Source organism: Nyctibius grandis, chromosome 1, assembly GCF_013368605.1.
Source record: "Nyctibius grandis isolate bNycGra1 chromosome 1, bNycGra1.pri, whole genome shotgun sequence".
In the NCBI taxonomy this organism is placed as follows: domain Eukaryota; kingdom Metazoa; phylum Chordata; class Aves; order Nyctibiiformes; family Nyctibiidae; genus Nyctibius; species Nyctibius grandis.
Window position 1 is genome coordinate 13890569 of NC_090658.1, and position 23704 is coordinate 13914272.

At 46.7% G+C, this 23704-nt stretch overlaps 1 protein-coding gene across 1 annotated transcript in view; it reads right to left on the minus strand.

Annotated features, from left to right (window-relative positions):
* Positions 1-23431, minus strand: part of SYNDIG1 (synapse differentiation inducing 1) — a 68716-nt gene extending 45285 nt beyond the window's left edge. The window contains exons 1-2 of the mRNA XM_068397223.1: positions 22952-23431; positions 9108-9245 (exon numbers count right to left, since the gene is read on the minus strand). Coding sequence (XP_068253324.1) covers positions 9108-9245; positions 22952-23431 — 618 coding nt within the window. The remainder of the gene's footprint in view (positions 1-9107; positions 9246-22951) is intronic.
* Positions 23432-23704: the final 273 nt, after the last annotated feature.

The following is a 23704-nucleotide window of genomic DNA, read 5'->3' on the forward strand; positions in this document are numbered from 1 at the left end:
CAGCTGTCTTGTGGTAGCTAAAATTACGGTGTCATTCAATGATCTTGAAGTGCTTATCCTTGCAAGCGCTGTGTTTTAACAGGAGTGCACGCATACGCACTCATACACAGAGACAGTTTGCAAGCAAAGCTCTATAAGCAGTTTGCAAGCAATGTTCACCCCACATTTCCTCATCCAAAATCTTATTTTTAATGGTTTCAAACTCTGCCAAACTTCAGAAATCTAACATGCCAGTCCTCCACAGCTATTTCTGTGTTATGAAAATGGCTGGGAGAACTCTGCGCTTTCTTAGGGTGATCACTGAGGAAAAGCTCCAGAGCATACAGCTTGTCCCAGCGAGAAGCTAAGTCTTGTGACACAAGGGTCTGAGAGCCATAGGCACCTAGGGGTGAAGTCATGTAAGCGCAGATTGCCCCAGCATCGCTCAGGGGACCTGCACCTCCGTGTGAGTCCCTGGCTTGGTCCCCTCCTTGATAAGACAATCAGCAAATCAGACCTTCCACACAGAAGTGAGTGGAGAGGGGGTGATTTACACCAGCTGAAGAGTTGGCATGTCAATAAATAACAAATACGAACTCAACAGAATCTATATTCATCAGCTATTAAGATTGAAACAGGCTCAGAGGAACCCATAAGTCACAGTGTCTCCCATCTACCTTGCAACCGGGACACAGCCCAGTGAGTGGTGGACCTCACAGGGCCAGGGCGCTCACACAAGGACAACAGCCATACCATTGGCCTTTGGCCACCTCAGCAAAACACCGGCACAGAGCTCTGCTGGGAAGATTTCTGCCACAAAAGTCCTTAGCAGCTCCATATGAGGAGGAACTAATTTTGACTTATTTTGACTCATTCCTGACACAAGACAGTTTAGTTGTCCAGAAGTTTTATTCAGAACCTTTTACAGCTCAAAGACTACACAACTTCATCAGAAGGGTGCCTGAATGCACCTGCACTCACATGCACACACAGGGCCAGACGAAGAATGCAGAGACTTGCTTTTTGAGTGATCAGTACAAGCAGCTCAAAGCTTTGCATGACTGACAGCAGAGACAGGGCTGGGTAGCCTCAGAACACACCCGGTACCCTACATCCAAGCTGTGTGACCCAAAGCAACAGCCCAGCTTCAACTCAGGGATTGTGTGATTTGGTATCCTGGTCCAAGACACCAAAAAAAGGACTTTTTTTGTATTATATTTAAGGAGGTTAAAGCTCATCTTCTTTTGACAGTCAGGTCTTTTGTACAAGTGCTACTTAATCCAAGAAACGATGCAGTGCTGAAAATCAAAAAACCTCTCTTGAAAATGCAAAAGCCCATTGTCTGCTTTGCTATCATTGCTTTAGCAACGCTGACCAGCACATCCTGCAAGTATACAGCTTGGCCTGTTACTGCACATATAACAAGTAAAGAAAAATACTCCAGGTTTTAGGTTTTACCTGTGCCTTTTCATCTCAGGTACAAGGGATGCAGCATCACCAGTACAAACATATTCTCATGGCTGTGGATGTCAACTTCTTTACAGTCTATTCTATTCTGTTTTCTGATGGAAAAAAGTGGGGCAGAGAGGAAAACAAAACAGGGTGCGCTGGTAGAACATGGAAAGGTCTTACCAGCACCACCACACAGTTTGGAGAAGCGTGGCACATCACACCGCTGTCCTGCCTCACGGTTTTCCCAGTTTAGATAGGGACTATGAGCCACATTTCTAATGAATAAACAACAGATAACACCTGGCTGTTATTTTCCTGCCCTTTTCAGCAGTGGCTAGACATCAAAATCCGATGCAGAAAAGCAAAGAAAGTGAAATACATTCATGTGCGCTGAGTACCTAATCTCTGGTCTCTGATAAAGGTTAAGTTCATACTGCCTTCTCTCTCCCAGTGGGGACAGGAACATTATCTCTCTCTTCTCCCCAGTGACCACTGAAACATGTCAAAACACAGTTTTTTCAAAGCCTCTACCCCTGAAAACTGGATAGAAAATAACAAAATGGTTTAGAAGGTATGGTGAAGAAAGAGAAGCTACTCCTTTGCCTGATCACGTATGCCTCACGTCCGTATGAGAACCGGAGAAAATCCTTTTACCCACTGCGCAATCTCTACTTTTCTTTAAAGACAATCCCAGCGATGGTATTTGGACCCGTGCTGACTCAAGCAATCTACGGGCTGGGGACATAATTACAGAGCCGTGCATCCCTCAGTCACTGTGTGAGGGAGGTAATTATGGCACTGAGTAAGCGCAGCGGACGGGAAGCGATTGCTCTCGTGCGCTTGGATTGCAGTCTGCTGCCTGGCAGGTCTCACGTGCTGCCAGGGAGGAAAGCGGGTTTGGAGGCAATTTCACAGAATGTTCACAGAATCACAGAATCTTAGGGATTGGAAGGGACCTCGAAAGATCATCTAGTCCAATCCCCCTGCCAGAGCAGGATTACCTAGATCGTATCACACAGGAATGCGTCCAGGAGGGTTTTGAATGTCTCCAGAGAAGGAGACTCCACAACCTCTCTGGGCAGCCTGTTCCAGTGTTCAGTTACCCTCACTGGAAAGAAGTTTTTCCTCATAAGTATGTGGAACCTCCTGTGTTCCAGCTTGCACCCGTTGCCCCTTGTCCTGTCAAGGGATGTCACTGAGAAGAGCCTGGCTCCATCCTCATGACACTTGCCCTTTACATATTTATAAACATTAATGAGGTCACCCCTCAGTCTCGTCTTCTCCAAGCTAAAGAGACACAGCTCCCTCAGCCTCTCCTCATAAGGGAGATGTTCCACCCCCTTAATCATCTTTGTGGCTCTGCGCTGGACTCTCTCTAGCAGTTCCCTGTCCTTCTTGAACGGAGGGGCCCAGAACTGGACACAATATTCCAGATGCGGCCTCACCAGGGCAGAGTAGAGGGGGAGGAGAACCTCTCTTGACCTACTAACCACACCCCTTCTAATACACCCCAGGATGCCATTGGCCTTCTTGGCCACAAGGGCACACTGCTGGCTCATGGTCATCCTGTTGTCCACTTGGACCCCCAGGTCCCTTTCCCCTACGCTGCTCTCCAACAGGTCTGTCCCCAACTTGTACTCATACATGGGGTTGTTCTTGCCCAGATGCAGGACTCTACACTTGCTCTTGTTATATTTCATTAAATTTCTCCCCACCCAACTCTCCAGCCTGTCCAGGTCTCTCTGAATGGCAGCACAGCCTTCTGGTGTGTCAGCCACTGCTCCCAGTTTTGTGTCATCAGCGAACTTGCTGACAGTGCACTCTATTCCCTCATCCAAGTCATTAATGAATATATTGAATAGTACTGGTCCCAGTACCGACCCTTGAGGGACTGTCCGCTAGACACAGGCCTCCAACTGGACTCAGTCCCATTGACCACCACTCTCTGGCTTCTTTCTTTCAGCCAGTTCACAATCCACCTCACTACCCAATCATCCAGACCACACTCCCTCAGTTTAGCTGCAAGGATGCTGTGGGAGACTGTGTCAAACACTTTACTGAAATCAAGATAGACCACATCCACAGCTTTACCATCATCTATCCACCGGGTTAGCCTCATAAAAGGCTATCAAGTTGGTTAAGCATGACTTCGCCTTGGTGAAGTCATGTTGACTGCCCCTAATGATCCTCCTATCCTTGATGTGCCTAGAGACAGCACCAAGGACAAGTTGTTCCATTGCCTTTCCAGGGATGGAGGTGAGGCTGACCGGTCTATAGTTACCCGGGTCCTCCTTCTTGCCCTTTTTGAAGACTGGAGTGACATTCGCTTTCCTCCAGTCCTCAGGCACCTCTCCCGTTCCCCACGACTTAGTAAAGATGATGGAGAGTGGCCTAGCAATGACTTCCGCCAGCTCCCTCAGCACCTGCGGATGCATCCCATCAGGGCCCATGGATTTATGGATGTCCAGATTGCTTAATTGGTCCCTGACCCAGCCCTCATCAACCAAGACAGATTCCTCCTCTATCCTGACTTCTTCTGGGGCCTCAGGGGTCTGAGGCTCCTCAGGACAGCCTCCAGCAATATAGACAGAGGCAAAGAAGGCATTCAGTAACTCCGCCTTCTTTTTATCCTCTGTCTCCAGGGCCCCCACCTCATTCATCAGTGGGCCTACATTGCCTCTAGTGTTGGCTTTACCTGCAATGTATTTGAAGAAGCCCTTTCTGTTGTCCTTGACCTCTCTTGCAAGGTTTAACTCCAAGGAGGCCTTAGCTTTCCTAGTTACCTCCCTACATCCTCTGACAACAGACTTATATTCCTCCCAAGTGGCCAGCCCCTCCTTCCATGATCTGTACACTCTCTTCTTCCACTTGAGTTTGCCCAGCCATTCCCTGCTTAACCATGCAGGTCTCCTGGTACCCTTTCTTGACTTCCTACCTGTTGGGATGTTCTGATCTTGAGCTCGGAAGAAGCAGTCCTTGAATGCTAACCAACTGTCTTGGGCCCCCTTACCTTCTAGTACCCTGTCCCATGGGATTTCCCCTAGCAATTGCTTGAAAAGGCCAAAGTTGGCCCTACTGAAGTCCAGGGTTGTGATTTGGGCACTTAAGCGTGCTGAGAAGCATCCAGTGGGATTTTTCAGGTGTATGTCTATGCCAGCCTGGCACAGCTCCATGGAGGTTACACAGAAGATGGACAGAAGTGCTGTACATACTCTTGTTTCTGCTCTGGCCTGGCTGGCATCTCTCGGATACTTTGGTGGGGCCTTATTAGGGGTGAAGGGCTCCACATGACCGCCCACATCCCACAAGAGAGCAAGTACAAAGTGAAGTTCATTCACACTAGCACAGACTTAGGTTTCTGATAATGAATTTCTTTTTACAGGAGGCAAAGAAATGTGTGCCAAGATATTGCTCTCTTTCCTAAAAAGAGGATTCAGACTAAAAAGACCTTGCAGGATTATCAACCCCCACCAAGCAGAAATCCTGAGAGGCCCTGACAAATCATTTGGCAGGTTTAATGATAAACTTGACAAGACAAAAAGATTTTTTTAACTTCTTTTTCTGACTTATGAAGCTTCAGACTTGCCTACAATCTACAAAGCTAAAAACTTATATAAAAAATGGAAACTGAGGTACCTGCATGACTCCAGAGGGTGGAGATTTACCAAAACAATAAACGTAATGAGGGTTTTTTTGATCAGACATTGTTTGTGGAGGAGAGTTTTATGGTGAAAGGCATGCAACATTTACATTTTCCCCTTCAAAAGCACAAAAAAACCCCCCTCTGACTGAGCCCTTTAGCCTCAGCTATAAGCTGTTAGGAAAGCAGCTAATCCAAAAAATTGCAAGCATAAAAACTCACATGTCTCATCTGAAGAAAAGTAGAAAATTAGCCAATAAACACTGTCTACTGTTAAAAATCAGAGTACTCAGAGATGTTACCCCTCCTGAGAGGTTACCCTAAAGCAATAGCCCCTGGACAGGTCACCTGAATGGCTCATGTGTTCAAAGCTCCTGTACTTTAGCTGTGACAGCTCAGGCGAGACGGGGACCCAGACACCACTGAGCGTGATGCCAGCATAACCAGGAGGATACTTTGTGCCTGTGAGGCAACGGGAGTCACATCCCGAACTCACAGTCCAAAGAAGCAAGTGTTATGGAAGACGGGATTCACGGGGGAAGAAAATGGCCCAGTCCTGACAGTGATTTACTGGTAGCTTGACAGAGAGAGCAGGACTGAGCAGCCACAAGCAGTGGGTGTATGTCTTTTGTGGGAAGGAAAACACAGATCAAAACAGAAGCAAGTAAACAAGCAAGTATACAACACAGTGATGGCCTTGGGCTCTCTGTTTTACTGAGGGAAGATGAAAAGCAGTGAGTCTCAGCTTTGGTTGTGATAGGAAGATCACCAGGCAATGCCCTGCTTGTGAAAACTGGATGTGCCAATGGAAAGGAGCTGCTTTTGCTTTCACAGACTGCATTTCTGAATCCACTGCTCCTCCCTGCTGGCTCAGCTAAACCTGATGCACATCTTCATTTCCACCATGCAGGCAGACCCTGCACAGCTGCATCATTCAATGCAGTTGGCCTCCAAGAAGCCCTAAGTCAGCAGCGCATTGACAAGAGCCTTGGTGGAAACACTGAGTCCCACACAGAGCAGAAATAGCCCCTGCAGGAAGCACAGTACTTTTATGGAGCACAGGGAAAATTAATCTTTCTATTTGTAAAGAGCGCCTCTGAAACCTTACAACATCCATCCTTGTATAATTCTTTTGAACCGTGACATAGACATATGCAGTGCAAATGTACTGCCAGGTGCTGCAGGATTAAACTGAGAGCACCTGTCCCTTTGGATTAAGCTGTACTGCAAATATATCTTCTGCAAATCAGGCCTTCATCTGTAAATGCATTGCACACCTGGAGGAGACCAGTTTTTTAAAAAAAGTTCATCACAAGTGCTAAATTCTGGCACAAAGAATCCATCCCACGTTTCAAGTTCCTATGTGTTACATTTTTTTTCCTAGACTGGGCCTTTTTAGTAGAATTATCCAGGAGACTTTTGAAAACATGAAATTTTCAAGAGTTCAGGCAACTGCAAAAAAAGATTTGAATGCAAGTGCCAAGATTTTATCTTTAGTTAGAGTTCTGACTTTTGATAAAGGACGGGGAATGTTAGACTACCCTTTTGTATTAACAAGGGATCTCAAATGTTATTCAGGAGTTCCAGTTAAAAGACCTGTATAAATAGAAATTACATGCTAATAGGACATAACATTTTACTACCTTACATATAAGACATCATTCTGAATGGTTTATGCTCCAAAGCATGAGTTTACACCACTGTCGGTATTAGCTAGGTGCAGGATTTCGGTGGTTTATACCAGCTATTTTAGCCAGTTCTCAACCATAGGTTTTGGCCTTAATCTGAGCTTAATTTTTCCACTGGAAAATGCCAATTTGTTCGACATGGGGTTTTGCAGAAGTGCCAGTTTCAGTGGAAGCTGGTGGTTTCTCAGGGCCATGATGGACCTGCTGGAGGGGAAGGCAGGCAGCGAAGGTACCTGCCTGGGAATTTGGGGAGTGGACAGCCTGGCATGCCTGTACTGGACTTGGACGAGCAGGGACTTGACCATCTTTTACAAGAGATTTGGGAAAGGCGTTCTCAGCTGATTCAGCTGTTGGAGAGAGCTAAGAGGAGAGATGGGAGGAAAGGAGCATGCAGGGGTGGCGTTATTATTATTATCATTTTTTAGTGGGGAGAGAAGAAAAAGTTTCTGTTTCCAATGAAAAAACAAAAAGCAGAAGTTAAACTTCCTCAGAAACACAGTCCTTCCTCTTGGTTGGATTTAGCCACAGCTTGTCTCGGTGAATCCAAGGGATCAGTCAACAAAGATTAATTTACTGCCTCTCAACCTAATAAAAGCAAAGCACCTGCCTGTCCTTTCTTGCTGACAGCTCCTAGTTTTAGGCAGTCACATTCAGCATTCCCCATCATTACGCTAAACCAAACCAACACCCAAGTTTCCATTTTCCAGGGCCTAAATCCCTCAGCACAATATCATCATCTTTTGCTGCCTTTGTGTGACCTTTTCCACCTTCCGTTATGCTTCTGTCGAGGTAGCAGGGTCTTATGGATTCATGCCAGCCCCTGGGACCAGTTCACAGTTAATTGTGGATGCCCTGTCCTTCATACACTGACTCTCAGCACATTTAGTTTCTCAGACTTACTTCTTTTTAGTACTTAATTATGTTGTTTGTTTTGCATTTATTGGACTGTGCTGTGCTTTCATTGCCTAGATAAAACTAGCTAGCAAGCCCCAGGCCTCCTGAAGGAACGCTACTGCAGGAAATTAATGAACGCACTATTTTCCCCAGCACAGAGCAAACACACTGCTAATGGTGACAAACTCTCAACCTTTCCTTGGCTGCAGCATTAGTGAAGAATCCTGCCTAGTCCACGTGCGTGAAGAGACATGGCCATTGAAACTGCTGTCGAATAGCTCCGCCTGAAGGACCAAATGGCAGGATACTAAAGCACAAGCGGATCCCACCCGATGCTTTCCTTTTTGTTGTCATCGTCATCAGGCAAATCTCTTGACCCAAACTAGGGAAATCAATTGCACTCAAACAAGGAAACTTGTTATTTTCCACTGGACAAACTTTAATTGTCTCAGAGGCTTCCAAGTTCAATGACAGACACTTCATTTAAAGCAAAAACCAGCTGTGCTGTATCTCTTTCTTTGATATTGAAGACTAGGGTTCTTCAGATCTGAAGTGCCTGCTCTGTCTTGACAAATATCCAGTGCTGGTGAATGTTCAAAGCAGGCAGATTAGAAAGACAGGCGAGAGGGTGAATGACTTTGGTGCTATGGAGTACAGACTGTAGTTTGCAACAGGCATTGCTACCACCAGTAGATAGAAATATAAGCGAATGTTTCCTTGCAGTCACTGGTCAGACTTCCAGTGTGACTCCTTTTCTGTCACGTTACATTATCTGCCATGCTGGGAAACTCTGTAATTACTCTGCAAGCACTTGTGAAGACATACTTGCCGAAACAAATGATGGGACATGAGGTGATAGGCACAGGCTAGAAACCATCAAGCCCATCTCATGAAGGAAACAAACCAAAACACTGTCACTTCTCTGGTAAAAAATATTTCCATATTAAAACTGGACAAGAAGAACAGACTGAGCAGTTTTTCAGGGGGAAGGCTCCTGGAAAGCAAATTTGCTTCTGCAGAACAGAAATTATTTTTCTGCTCCTGGAAGGATATTACCTGGTTTGCTTTTCCAGATGATCAGCTTGGGAACCAATAGATCAGTTTTCCTAATGGAGATCTAAGTGAGATCGCAAGGGTGTTTTCCACTCAAAAGACATGTCCACAGAAAATCCCTAGCTGGACATTGTATAACCTGACATGGAACCTGACCACTGTCAGCTAAAACCTAAAATATTCTGAAGAGTCCTCCCTCAGCAAAGTATCTCGCAAGACAACCACCTCTATCACAGAGACATATCAAAGTGGGGAACACACTACCCTGTTTAACCACCTCCCACTACCCTGGAGAACATCTTGCCCACATTTGGGTTTTGGTGAACTTTCATTGCTGGTGTGGGGTGATGGCTACTCTGTGAATGCAAAACTCTGAATTAGCAGGAGACATTTTAACATACCTCATGAGACAGGTAAAAGGCAGCAATTCCCAATGGCCAGAAGCAGCAGAGCATGGAGAACACAGTGAGACCGAGATGATCTCTCGGTGGCATCATCAGGAAATTGTCTTCGCTTTCAGTATCACTTGAGTAATCACTCTGGAATAGCAAGGGAGAGAGAAATGTAGAGGTGCTGGTTAATGATATTGTTATTTCTCCTCTACCACGGAGCGAGGCTGTGATCATCCACCCGTAAAACTCTCCCCAGTCACACCAGGGCAACTCCTCAACATCAAGAGAGGCCTCCAGCACTCATGGTAGAAGGCTTCTGGTGACCAACCCTGGGGTCTCCACCATGCCGGGGTCTCTAGACAGAGACAGCTGTTTCTTAGATGCCCCATGGTCAAGCTGCAGCAACCTTGACCTAGCAAAAGTTTCTCTCACGGTGATTACTAGGACTGGCCCACAGGTGACCTGACTATCCCGCTACTGAGCGAGTACAATTCTCCAGCAGAGCAGGAATGGAAGAGAACCTGCTGTCTGGTGGCTTCCTCCTTGCCTACAGGGAGTCCACATGCAACAACAAGCACTGAGGCTGTGGTTATTCCAGGCTTTGGAGTTACAGCTTTGGTGCAAGATGGGTCCTGCAAAGCTTTTTAACTCACCCTGGGAGCACCTCCAGCCTGAGATGAGCTGGCCAAAACCCTTTTGTAGCTGCATGTTCTTCACTGTTTGTAGAGGAAATGTTGTGCAAAAATCTCACTGAAAGGAAGACATCTGTGTCAATGTTTAGAAACTTACCCTTTTGGGCATGGGTTTTGTGTCCCTCTTAGAAACTTAGCAGCCTGTTCAGGAGTTGTTGGCCTTTGGGCCAAAATAACTGCTAAAGTGACATTGCTCTATCAGTGAGCTCTAAGTGAGAAACTCCTGAAAAGGCTGCTAAATGTACAAGACAGGAAAATGAACCCATGCACAAGAAGGCAAGTTTCTAAACATGCCACTAGTGAGCCATGACTGAGAAGAATCTAGGAACTGCTGGCAGTCTCATGATATTTGAAAGACTTGGCACTGGGCAAAGGGATTGCCTCCCAAACTGACCCATTTGGGGAACCCATCAGGTGACATGACCCATCACTTGCTAACATGGAGACTCTGCTTTGACAGATATTGCCACCAGGCACCTGTCACAAACCAGACAGGTCCCATGCACTTGCATTGTGTGGTGCACGTGAACAGCGGCACATAGACCACCCCAGCCTGTGTCAGGAGCCTTGATGCCTCAGCAGAAGTGACACACCTCCACTTGGCACAAACTCAATAAAAAAAACCCCACATATATAAAAACATAAAAAAGGGCATGCAGTGATATGACAAGGGGTAATGGTTTTAAACTGAAAGAGGGTAGATTTAGATTAGACATTAGGAAGAAATTCTATACTGTGAGGGTGGTGAGACACTGGAACAGGTTGCCCAGAGAAGCTGTGGATGCCCCCTCCCTGGAAGTGTTCAAGGCCAGGTTGGATGAGGCTTTGAGCAACCTGGTTTAGTGGAAGGTGTCCCTGCCTATGGCAGGGAGGTTGGAACTAGATGGTCTTTAAGGTCCCTTCCAACCCAAACCATTCTATGATTCTATGAAAATCCCACTTCTGAGGGGACACCTGCTGATGCTGTTTGATGTGTTTGAGCTTGGTGACTTCCCTTTCTGCTTTAATTTTCAGAACAGGTGAGGTTAATGCTATAGAATACACTTGTGGGCCAGCCTGGGTCAGCTGCCCTGGCTTACTGCTAATGGCCTTGATACCATGGCTGGCCACAAACTGAAACAACATGTAACAGAAAAGTGATTCTATAAATTGTATCCCTGCAAAACCAGGACACAGAGGATGAAGAGGAGAAATTAACTTCGTTGGGATAAAGGAAGTGTCTACCTCCCAGACACAGAGTATGTGGGATTTTGCAGCAGCTGGAATTTGAGTGCTAGACAATTCAACAGGAAACCTTGACCTCTGTATTCAAGGGGGTTGCTTCTGACACTTCTCAGATGACCTGTGCAAGAAGTCAGCCTTGAACATAACCACAAATGTGGCCACCCTGGAGACTGATATGGTGAAGCTGAAACACCAATGAATTTTAGTCCATGAAATTCAACTAGCTGCTCCAGTTGATAGTAACGCTTCCTCAGCAAATGAGTGCAGAAGGGAGGGAAGAGAGAAGAGGTTAATTAAGAAGGGGTACTGAATCCTGTAGACACCTCATTCCTGAAAGGACCATGGCTTGGGAGCAGGAATCTCCCAGCACAGAACAAGTCTCTACACACAGTTTAATGTGGGGTGTGCACTTTGAACTGTTTTTCATGAGGCAGCAACCCTGAGAAAACCACTAGACCAGAGAGTTCAGTTAAGAGCAAGCTGAAAATAAACCTCCTCTGTGATGCACCACAGGAAGAACAAACGTGACCCATGGAGAGGGAAGGAAAGGTACAATACTACAGACACGTACATACTGTGTCTTGTTCTGGTACCACCATTTCCCAAGTATGTTGGAGAAATCAGGTATCAGAAGGCAGGTACATGAGTCATGCTGCAGAAAATCATCTACACGGGAAGAAAGTAGAGAAGCCAGCTTCATTTGTAAGATAAATTTAAGATGCAATTTCATCACAGTCTGTAAGTGCCTGCATGAGTAGATAATTTCTGATCAGAGACAGCTCTTTCATTTGGCAGAAAAGTGGAAGAAACCCCAGCGACTGAAAGCAGAACAGATGAAAAGCAGACACGAGGCGCAGATTTTTAACAGAGATGGTGATGAACACTTTTCTGCAGTTGTAATGGATTTTCTATTACACAAAGCCCTTTCTTAAATTGAGGCTAGCTATCCCTAAAAGCTGTGATGTGCTTTACCGCAACCAAGACATTATGAGTGAAGAGAGGCTCTGCAGACAGCCTACCGTGGGCTGCCTGCGACATACCAGAGGCTGGACTTGATGGTCACATAGCCAGTATTAAAATGCTAGGCACACTGGAAAAGTCAGACAACAACGTCTTCTGTGAACCACAGCTGCTAGCAACCTTTGATGGATATTCAGGAAACAGCCCTTTTGGTATTACTCCTTTCTTCCTTCAAAGCAACCAATTCAGCAACATGCACACACTGCATACAAAACTAATTTCTGGCACGGCCCTGTGGGATCTGCTTCAAATCCAGATGGTCCAGTGGTCTGTTTTTGACAAAGACCAACACACGATGCAACTATAAGATAATATGTGCTCTGTTTCCCTCCACACAATGCCTGTTTCTGTAATGCAGTTAAACATGATGCCCTATTCTGACCAGCACTCTGCACCCCTTTGCTCTTCTGCAAACAGTCTGAGTTCACCTAAACGCAGAAGATGGCGAAGGCAGCATGCTGGATGGCAGCTCTCCCACCACAGGGCTGTAGTTTATCACTGCTCTGCCTCAACACATTACTCGTCACTGAGCAGCATCTGGCAGATACTTACTTAAGAGGTGATGTCTCTGAAACCTGTTGCCATCATGGAGTCTTTGTCCTGGTGATGTATTATTTATTTATTTGTTTGACTATTTATTTCTTTTTACCATTTTGAGTTTTGCAGTTGCTCCCCTTCAATTTTAAAGGTATTTAAATGATCCATAATCCACTAACCCTGACCTGGTCCAAGCTCCTCTTGTTTCCCCAACTCCCAGTCTAAATTGCCTTGTCAGACGAGCAGCCAGTCTTCTAGAATGGGCTCACAGAGGTCTCTCCTTGCTTGGAAAGCTTTTCATATATAACTTTGCAAAACCAAAACGTATCAGGAGCAAAAAACCCTGCATGCAGCTGTCCAAGCCCATTCTCCCTCCTGTCCCCATGGATTTTGATCACCACTCACATTTTCTAGACACCCGCTGTCTGCCTATAGCTCATCAGTAACTTGCATTCAACATGTTGCCACTGGAAGGGGATTACTGCAGACAGCAATAAACAGATCCATACTAAAACAGGCCAGCTGCCACAGCCTCCTAAATCACACTCTTTCTCTGGGAGAGCAGTAATCACAGCCATAAAGTAAATATCCCTAATCTCTGTGTGAGTGACAGGGGCTCCCAACAGCCGTTTGCATTCATGGGGAAGGCACATGTGTATCGCAGCATGCTCATGCCTTTGCAGGGGGGCCAGCAGCCACCGCAGAGAAGTGGTTCTCAGCAGCTTACGCTGTCAGCTGTTGAGAAGGGTGAAGCTGTGGTGAACGCAATGCACTTCAATGTTATTCTTCATGGCATGGGGCATCAATTTAGGGCCCCCACTCAGGCAGAGAAAGACCTCCACAGCCTGCAGACACAGAGGTTCCCACCCGGAGGAGAAGAGCAGGTGGTCCCTGCGGGGCAGATGGACTCAACACTGCCTGTTGAGGAAGATTAGGGAGATACCCCCTCTTCACTGAGTCACTTCAGCAGGAAGAGTAGCAGTACACAGCTCACGCTAGGGGGGTGACCCTTCATTGTTGTCCTCTTTTTGCTTTAGAGCTGACACAGCTTCCTTTGTAGTCCAGTCCTCAAATTGTGCCCCATCCCCACTTTCTGCAAATGACAGCACGCAGCTCATCCAGAGCTCGTGCCACTTATGGGCTGGAGCCCAGGGACCTCACTGTGTAGTGTCAGTCTGACAACACAGGGAAGTGATGATGAAAAAGGGAATCGCTCTGGGCCCTGGCTGCTATTAACAAGATTCGTAGAAGGATACTTGGACACTGCTGAAGGTGACTTCCCAGCTATGTTCCCTTCACCTCAGGCTGGGTAATAAAGGTTAATAACCCCTGGCAGGGCTCAGTATCTCCAGAATCCAGTGGCTTATCCTTTAAGGGAGAAAAATAAATCAAACGCAAATGAAGTGTAATCACTCTTGTAACCTGCTAATAACGTGCGTGTGAAGGAATCCAGGGACATAAAGCATGTCCTATGGGGTCAGACTAGTGGTCCATTGAGCCCCATGCTCTGCCTTTGACAGCAGCAGCAGGACATGACATAAATCTGGACGCTTTGCAGTCCATCCCTTGTGCTCCCCCAGCACCCACAACTGTTGTGTAAGAAAGACATATTAGAAAGAAAAGCTTTGCCAGTTCCTTTTAATATCTGTTTACGGATTCCTCATCCATGAATCTGTCTAATCCCTTCTGCACTTGCTGATCCACCATAACCTCTTGTGACAGCAAGTCAGCAAGTGTTCACTACCCCGTGTGTGAAGAACGATTTTCTGTTATCTGTGTTAAACCAATCTTACTAGCTCACTCAAGTGTCCCCTGCTTCTAACACTGTAGGTTTGGCAAGCCGGGTCTGCATTCACCTCCTCCTTCACCTTCATGATCTTGTGCAACTGGCTCATACACCCCTTGGCCACCTCCTCTACAAAATGGAGAGTCCCAACCTTTCTCACTGTTCCTTGTAAGGAGGCTGCTACTTCCTCTTGATCATTTTCTTTGCCCTTTTCTACCTCCACTATGTCCTTAAGAAGTGAGGACCACAATCGCCCACCCCATTTAAGAAAGTAGATTGCACCGAGCTTCAATACAGCAGCAAAATGCTGCTGGCTCTCTGTCTTGTTCTCAAAACCGTTCTTTAAGATACTCAGCATTTTCTTGACTTAGTGGCTTGCCCTGCACACTGTTCTGTGGGACTTCACAGCATGGACAATCATTTCTCCATGGTCTCTTTCCTGAGCTGTAGCTCACAGTAACAAGCTCAGCATTGAGTTCACATAGATTAGATTATTTTTCCATAAATGTACTAGTGTCCATTTATTTACACTGAAACACATCTACCACCATTTTTCCAGTCAGTTTTGTGCAGTTCTTCCAGAGTTCTTCTCCACTGGCATGCCACCTGAGTCCCCAAAAGAAATAAACACGATCCACAAACTTGGACGGGTCTAAGTGTTTCCCAAAACAACAGCCCAAATGTCTCCATCTTTCCCTGTGACCTTATCCCATGTCCCTGTGTTCTTCTGAGCATGTGTCACAGGACAAAAGAAACCAAAATGTCATTCCCAGATCCACAGCACATCCCTAGGTGAGCTTGGGCAATACATTTATTGCACCATTTTCTTCAGTTCCCCAAGTGCAGAATGGAGAAAATAGTTTTTTCCCACCTCACAAGAGCGCTGTGACAACCATTGAATTCATTAGTGAAAACAAGGTGCAAGACCCTGAAGGGAAATGGCCACAAAAGCAAGTATCTAAAGCATGCACGACCTGCCTCGGATGTCATCCATGCTACAGCCTCCCATGTCTGCCCTAGACTGCCTCTTCATCCATGCTGCAGAGCTCTCTGGAAGGGAAATCCCACCATGCTCAGCTCCCCAGAGAGTGTCCAAACATGCTTTCTGGATACCTACTCCCAGGGGAGGCTCAGGACACAGCAGCTCAGCTCTTCTTAGCACAACGCAGGACTGTCCAAGTCTGTGCAAGCTGGCCACACTAAGAGACAGCATGCATGTCATGGGGCTTGACGTGCATAAACCCCCTCCAGAGCCTTCTCTTCACATCACAGAAGAGACACAGCCAGGAGGTGTTGGGAATGTTGAGAAGAGGGGTTAGAGGATGGAACAGGACATGGCTTAGGATCCACCTTCTGTCTCTACACTTTTATGCTCATGTCAAAGGGATGAGTTTCACAGCAGCATCCAGCAATTTGTAAGGGAAAAAAAAGAAGGAAGGTTTAGCTTGAAAGCACTACATTTCCTTTCTTCTTTCACTCCCCAGAACATTCTATTTATTTCGTTTTCAGACACTGTTTCAGACGTTGCTGGGAAAAAGAAAAAGGGTTTTAAGAGAGAGCCCAGATGTATTCTTTTATGCGACACATATGAATAATTCAATTTGCTGCCATCAATAGCTTAGGTTTCTCTAAATAAGCCATCTGTCTAGGGGTTAGGAGGAAAACTAGCAGGAGTGTAATATGACAAATGATGTTTCTGGATAAAAGATGGCACTGCATTTACACATGAACTCTAACAGGAGGGTATTACAGCTAGCAACTCATGTAATATTTCACTGCCGCCAAATTTGACAAGTGTTCTGTCCATTAGTTGTGGCGTAAAGAACTCATAAGATATTTATAAGCGTTCCAGAGATACCTAAATAGGGAATCATTTGATTTCAGGGATGGGCATCGAAAAGAGAAGTTTAAAGCTTTGACAGAACGTGCAGGCTTCTGCTTTCATGCCTGGTAATTGCTGGAGCAAAGTGGGGCTGTATATGCTAATGAGAGCTGCTTCAGAAATGTTCTTCCCTCCAGACAATTATGATTTTCATAGGTAATCCGAATAACATTACATCAGGACCTGAGAAACACTGCTAGTAAAAAAAAAAAAAAAATGTTAAACATGGCCACGTTGTTGCAGCAATGTGCAGGACCCCTACTCCTCTGCTAGATCTCTCAGGTTCTTCAGAGTCCCTGGGCTTGGGGAGGGAAGAAGGCGCCTCCTTCTAGGCAACTTGTCAGAGACATTGGTGAGCTGAATAGACCCATCCTGAAGGGGATGACAGGTAACAGAGCAGCAACCCCTGCAGCCTAGCTGGGTCAGCTCTTCAAACCAAAACCAAATCCCTGTCAGTCAAAATAGCTGGTGTTTTTCAGAAACTTTCTCTGTGGCGAAGTTTTCTTCAGGAAAACAACCACCTTTCTAGTTATCAAAAGCCCAACTCTTGAAAAAATGAAACCCTGGCAGAAACACTCTGACCAGCAGGGTCCATAAAAGCTCTTCTCTGCATGTGTCCATGGACTCCTGCAAGTATTGCACGGAGAGGATCACTACAAAGGGGTGAGTTAGATTTTTCTGCATTTCTAAGAATCTAAATACCCCGTCCTGAAAAAAACCCTAGGCAGGAACTTTGCAATAACACAAGCAGTGCCAGAGAGACGTGGGAGAGGCCAGAAAGGAAACAACTCACAGTCCCAGGGTTGTTCTGTCTCCCAGAAGGCATTTTACTGAGATGGCCCAGTTGGGAATCCACTTGCCTTGCCCTGACATGTGGAGAACAGGTGGAGGCCCCCAGTTTTCAAGACAACAGCTCTTCACAGAATCACAGAATCACAGAATGTTAGGGATTGGAAGGGACCTCGAAAGATCATCTAGTCCAATCCCCCTGCCGGAGCAGGATTGCCTAGATCGTATCACACAGGAACGCGTCCAGGCGGGTTTTGAATGTCTCCAGAGAAGGAGACTCCACAACCTCTCTGGGCAGCCTGTTCCAGTGTTCAGTCACCCTCACTGGAAAGAAGTTTTTCCTCATATTTATGTGGAACCTCCTGTGTTCCAGCTTGCACCCATTGCCCCTTGTCCTGTCAAGGGATGTCACTGAGAAGAGCCTGGCTCCATCCTCATGACACTTGCCCTTTACATATTTATAAACATGAATGAGGTCACCCCTCAGTCTCCTCTTCTCTAAGCTAAAGGGACCCAGCTCCCTCAGCCTCTCCTCATAAGGGAGATGTTCCACCCCCTTAATCATCTTTGTGGCTCTGCGCTGGACTCTCTCTAGCAGTTCCCTGTCCTTCTTGAACTGAGGGGCCCAGAACTGGACACAATATTCCAGATGCGGCCTCACCAGGGCAGAGTAGAGGGGGAGGAGAACCTCTCTTGACCTACTAACCACACCCCTTCTAATACACCCCAGGATGCCATTGGCCTTCTTGGCCACAAGGGCACATTGCTGGCTCATGGTCATCCTGTTGTCCACTAGGACCCCCACGTCCCTTTCCCCTATGCTGCTCTCCAACAGGTCTGTCCCCAACTTGTACTCATACATGGGGTTGTTCTTGCCCAGATGCAGGACTCTACACTTGCTCTTGTTATATTTCATTAAATTTCTCCCCACCCAACTCTCCAGCCTGTCTAGGTCTCTCTGAATGGCTGTGCAGCCTTCCGTTGTGTCAGCCACTCCTCCCAGTTTTGTGTCATCAGTGAACTTGCTGACAGTGCACTCTATTCCCTCATCCAAGTCATTAATGAATATATTGAATAGTACTGGTCCCAGTACCGACCCTTGAGGGACTCCGCTAGACACAGGCCTCCAACTGGACTCAGTCCCATTGACCACCACTCTCTGGCTTCTTTCCTTCAGCCAGTTCACAATCCACCTCACTACCCGATCATCCAGACCACACTTCCTCAGTTTAGCTGCAAGGATGCTGTGGGAGACCGTGTCAAACGCTTTACTGAAATCAAGATAGACCACATCCACTGCTTTACCATCATCTATCCACCGGGTTACGTCCTCATAAAAGGCTATCAAGTTGGTTGAGCATGACTTCCCCTTGGTGAAGCCATGCTGAGTGCCCCTAATGATCCCCCTATCCTTGATGTGCCTAGAGACAGCACCAAGGACAAGTTGTTCCATTGCCTTTCCGGGGATGGAGGTGAGGCTGACCGGTCTATAGTTACCCGGGTCCTCCTTCTTGCCCTTTTTGAAGACTGGAGTGACATTCGCTTTTCTCCAGTCCTCAGGCACCTCTCCCGTTGCCCACGACTTAGTAAAGATGATGGAGAGTGGCCTAGCAATGACTTCCGTCAGCTCCCTCAGCACCCGCGGGTGCATCCCATCAGGGCCCATGGATTTATGGATGTCCAGATTGCTTAACTGGTCCCTGACCCAGCCCTCATCTACCAAGACAGATTCCTCCTCTATCCTGACTTCTTCTGGGGCCGCAGAGGTCCGGGGCTCCTCAGGACAGCCTCCAGCAATATAGACAGAGGCAAAGAAGGCATTCAGTAACTCTGCCTTCTTTTTATCCTCTGTCTCCAGGGCCCCCACCTCATTCATCAGTGGGCCTACATTGCCTCTAGTGTTGGCTTTACCTGCAATGTATTTGAAGAAGCCCTTTCTGTTGTCCTTGACCTCTCTTGCAAGGTTTAATTCCAAGGAGGCCTTAGCTTTCCTAGTTGCCTCCCTACATCCTCTGACAACAGACTTATATTCCTCCCAAGTGGCCAGCCCCTCCTTCCATGATCTGTACACTCTCTTCTTCCACTTGAGTTTGCCCAGCAGTTCCCTGTTTAACCATGCAGGTCTCCTGGTACCCTTCCTTGACTTCCTACCTGTTGGGATGCTCTCATCTTGAGCTCGGAAGAAGCAGTCCTTGAATGCTAACCAACTATCTTGGGCCCCCTTACCTTCTAGTACCCTGTCCCATGGGATTTCCCCTAGCAATTGCTTGAAAAGGCCAAAGTTGGCCCTCCTGAAGTCCAGGGTTGTGATTCTGCTAGCTATTCTGTTCCTGCCACATGAGATCCTGAACTCTACCATCTCATGGTCACTACAACCAAGGCTGCCCTCAACCTTCACCTCTTCAAGCAGACCCTCCTTGTTAGTGAGGATAAGATCCAGCAGTGCTCCTCTCCTAGTTGGCTCATCCACCATTTGCATCAGAAAGTTATCATCAATGCACTGGAGGAACCTCCTGGACTGAGGATGGCTGGCTGAGTAGGCCTCCCAGCAAATATCAGGGTAGTTGAAATCCCCCACAACAACCAGACCCTGTAATTGAGAGACTGCTCTCAGCTGCCTGTAGAAGGCCTCATCACCCTCCTCATCCTGATCCGGTGGCCTGTAATAGACACCCACAACAGTATCACTCCTGCCAGCCTGCCCCTTAATTAGCACCCACAAACTCTCAACTCGCTCCTGATCCGCCCCTGGACAGAACTCAATACATTCTAGCTGCCCACTCACATAAAGAGCAACTCCACCACCTCTCCTTAGCGGCCTGTCTTTCCTGAACAAGACATAGCCATCCATGACCACATTCCAGTCATGCGAGGCGTCCCACCAAGTCTCTGTAATTGCCACTAAATCTTCTGAACAAAGCTCCCCTCTTTGCTAAAGTTTGCAAAAAGAGGCTATCTTTAGAGGTTTTTTCCCAGAAAGAAGTGCCAAAGTGGAGATTACGACAAAAAACCCTTACAAGAACTGAGCCCTGATCTGCTCTTATACTACGCAGCTCCCATCCCTCGATGAGCTGTAGCATTACAGTGTGGCAACATACTCAGCAACGTGCCATGCATCCTCGATGGCAGAATCAAATCCTTCAAGGCTCTCACAGTGGGGAAGCAAAACCTTACACCTCTGCACCTCTCTCTCACTGCTCCCCTTTTAACTTCTGCTCCCTTTCCACCCCACTTAGCATCTATAAGTAATTTTAAAAAGCATTTGCTTCTTGTCAGTAACTAGTGGGAAAAAAAAAGCTTTCTAGTGGGCCAGACTCGTGCTGCGTGATTCAGGTGCTGTTTTTCTCATTTGGACACATAGGCAAATTTTTGTGTAATTAACAATCTGGCATGGTCCGTTCCCCTACTCAGTGACTGCTGTCCTCAAGTACTTTTATTCCATTCCTGGAGTCTCAACACGTGAAGCTATGTCTCTAGTGAACCTCTGTACTAGCCAAGCCCAGGAGGCCCTCATGCATCTGGCAACATAGATACAGCATCTGTCCGGATGGGAACCAGAAGAGCACAACACAGCAGTCACCTTTTTTGCTGGTCTTGTGCTGTCAAATGCATCTCTCCTCTCCATCTTTCTGCACTACCAGATGCATGCACAGAATCTGGACCTTCTGGGATGCTGCCAGTTGCTCCCTGTGCTGAGACCTCTTATGCTAAGTGCAGCTGCTCAGCAGGCTGGTCATTTGGGTCTGGTTCATAGAGGAGTGTGAAAATCACAGCGCTGCAAAGGGTTAGCCAAGTAGCACAATGATGGAGACTCGACTAGAAGCAGAGGCTTCTGGCAATTCTAGCAATTCATGTGTTTCCAGTCAGGCAGGTTCTTTCCCAGACCTTGCCTCATTTTCTCCTCCCTTTCTCCATTCTCTTGGTGAAGAAGAAACCCCAACACAGAACAGAGGAAGATGCACACGTGAATACTTCGTGAACGTTGTCCTCCTCCGAGCACTTTCTACGTGTAGGTCAGGATGGCTGTCCATACACCTCTCTGTCTATTAGCACACTACCACCCAGCGCGTTTAAGTGAGGCTGGGAATCTGTGGTGCCATGTGCAGTACACCCATTTAAGAAGGGACACGTACAACGTTGGGAGGCTACAGTCCAGAGAAACAGGACAGAAAGAAGGAGGAGCCAGGGAAAATAATGTACACACTGTCAGAGCACGGTACCTCTCTTTTCTCCCCTTGAGATCTGGGGAAGGGAAGGATGAAGTCGCTTTCCCCAGACCTTCAGTTTTACAGGCGGTTTTCTAGAAACACATGTTGTCTGTGAAAAGCTGATCAAGCTTCTGCAGTACCACTTTGAAGAGACACCCTGATCGAGGGCCCAACATTGCAAAGGCACCTTAAAAATAACACCAAGAAAAGGGAAAATGTTTTTGGTATAAAATATTTCTCCTGTCCTGCATATTTTCCCGGCCTTTTTTAGCCTATCCTCCAACAGCTGGCAAAAGAAGGTCTTGCTGGATTTTGACTGACAAGAGGGAGACATTTTTTTTGCTGCCCAAATGTCAGGGCAGATGTGTCAATTACACCATTAGGCAATTACATGCCTGCTGCAGTCACTCGCATCACTACTGCATGAGAGAAACTAGGGAAAAAAAAGGCAGCAACTAGGGATTTTGTTTTGATTAAGAAAACGAGACTTCCCACAGCCAATTTTTAAATGCTGTAGAAGGGTGTGATTTGAGCTAATACCCTCACAGGCCTCAGAGAAAAACTTTTGGTCTCCCTGCGGAGGCATTGAATACAGCATTACAGGCACACACTGGGAAAAACACCTCTCTCTCCCTACCATATCAATACAGAGAGAAATGAGAATAAAAGAGAGGTTGGACTCTTGTTGGGTTGCCCCTGTGCTGATCACAGGGTGAGACACTGGTATTACAGGAGATGAAAATAGAAATTTTAGGACTTGTTAGGTCTTGGTGGAGAAAACTCCTGCAACAGAGAAACACAAGAAAATAGTCTCTTGATCTCATCTTGGACATTCAAGTTGAAGGTGTGCCTTTGCTCCAGACAGCCAAACAGTCTTTGCTAGGTTAGGAGTCTGTGTCCAATGCTGGAGAAAGTTTTGGGATCAGCAGCATTATGCACCCCCTCCATTCCCCCATACACACTGGCAAACACAAATCTGTGCTGCATTTGGACAGCTGGTTTCAGCCAAAAACAAAAAAGATTTTTTAAAGTAAAAAATGCATCATTTAAGAAAGAATGGAGTTGATTTCCATAGTCCGCCCCATTTGGAGAATAAAATATATCTTACTTTACTGTGAGCAATCAGTGAAACACAGGAACCTAAAAGAAAACATTGCATTTGGGATCTAATGAAGTGTTTCGCTCCATCAGAAAAAAATCTTTTATTTCAGACACACAGGATTCATTGTGTCTCGAAAACCAAAGACTTTAGGGTTTGTGTTCATTCAGAGACAGAACTGTTTCGGTTTTGGGCCAGTAGGAAAAACAATCTGCTTTATGCCCTGCTCAAGTCAAGAGAAAGTGAGAGATGATGTTCGTCTGCTGAGTAAGACAAGCTCCATGTACATGGACAGATGCTCATGGCCCTGACCTTGCACAGCATTTAAGAACATGGGTCTTTTTCAGTTTCTGACCAGCCCATTCAGAGGCAGGAGGGAAATGCTGATCCTCGTTAGGGCCAGTGGGAATTTTGTCATTAGTATCCACAGAGCTGGGACTTTATCCAGCAAATAAAGATGAGAGATCACTCACTATCCTGGTCGGAGGAGAGAGAGATATAGCTGATCCCATGCAGACCAGCTTCCAAAGCAGCTGATCCCATGCAGACCAACTCTTGGAGGCTGTACACTTAACCCCAAATATGCCCTTCACCCCAGCCCCAAATGACGTCTGACCTCCAGCTCCTGGAAATCCTCCTCTTCCTCCACGTCATAGGAGAGGGTGTGAATCCTGATGTCGTCTGCTGAGAGATCAATGAACTTGCTGTCCGGATACTCCAGGCTGTCTTTGGTGGGGGAGCGGTCCTCGATGAAGGTGGTTTCACAGCACTCCGAGCCAATGCTCTCGCCCCACGAGCGCAGCACATTCTCTGAGTAGAGGATGATGTTGGGCCGGTAGTGAGACTCCACTGTCTGCTGCAGCATGTTGGGGTCCAGGAGCTGCTGCACAGGGTCATTCCTGCCATTCTCCAGGCAGCTCGGAGAGGAAAGGCTCCCCGCTCGGTGGCTCTGGTACTGGGGGGTTGGGTACACAGAGACCAGACCATCTCGGCTCTCTGCTACTAAGTTCCTTGTATTAATTAAACCATTTCTTTTCCCAGCCTCAGCAATCTTACTGTGCATCAGCACACTGTTCTGCTCAACCAAGCCATCCATACTGGGAGGTGTCTGAGGGAGTGGGACAGGTGGTCTTTACTTTGTTGTACCTTAGAGGCAGGTCACAGTGGGGTAGCAGCCTCCATTTTCCTGGTGAAGAAAGGAAATAGATACCAAGGTGAGGACATAGGCAATGAATTACATATCAGAGCACCCAAAGCAGCTTGTCTTTGGTATCACCTCATGAGGAAATACAGCCCCGCATATGTGCACACCCCTGACCTAGCTCTCCAAATATATCCCCACTTGGAGAGGCAAAAGACCCCACCCAAA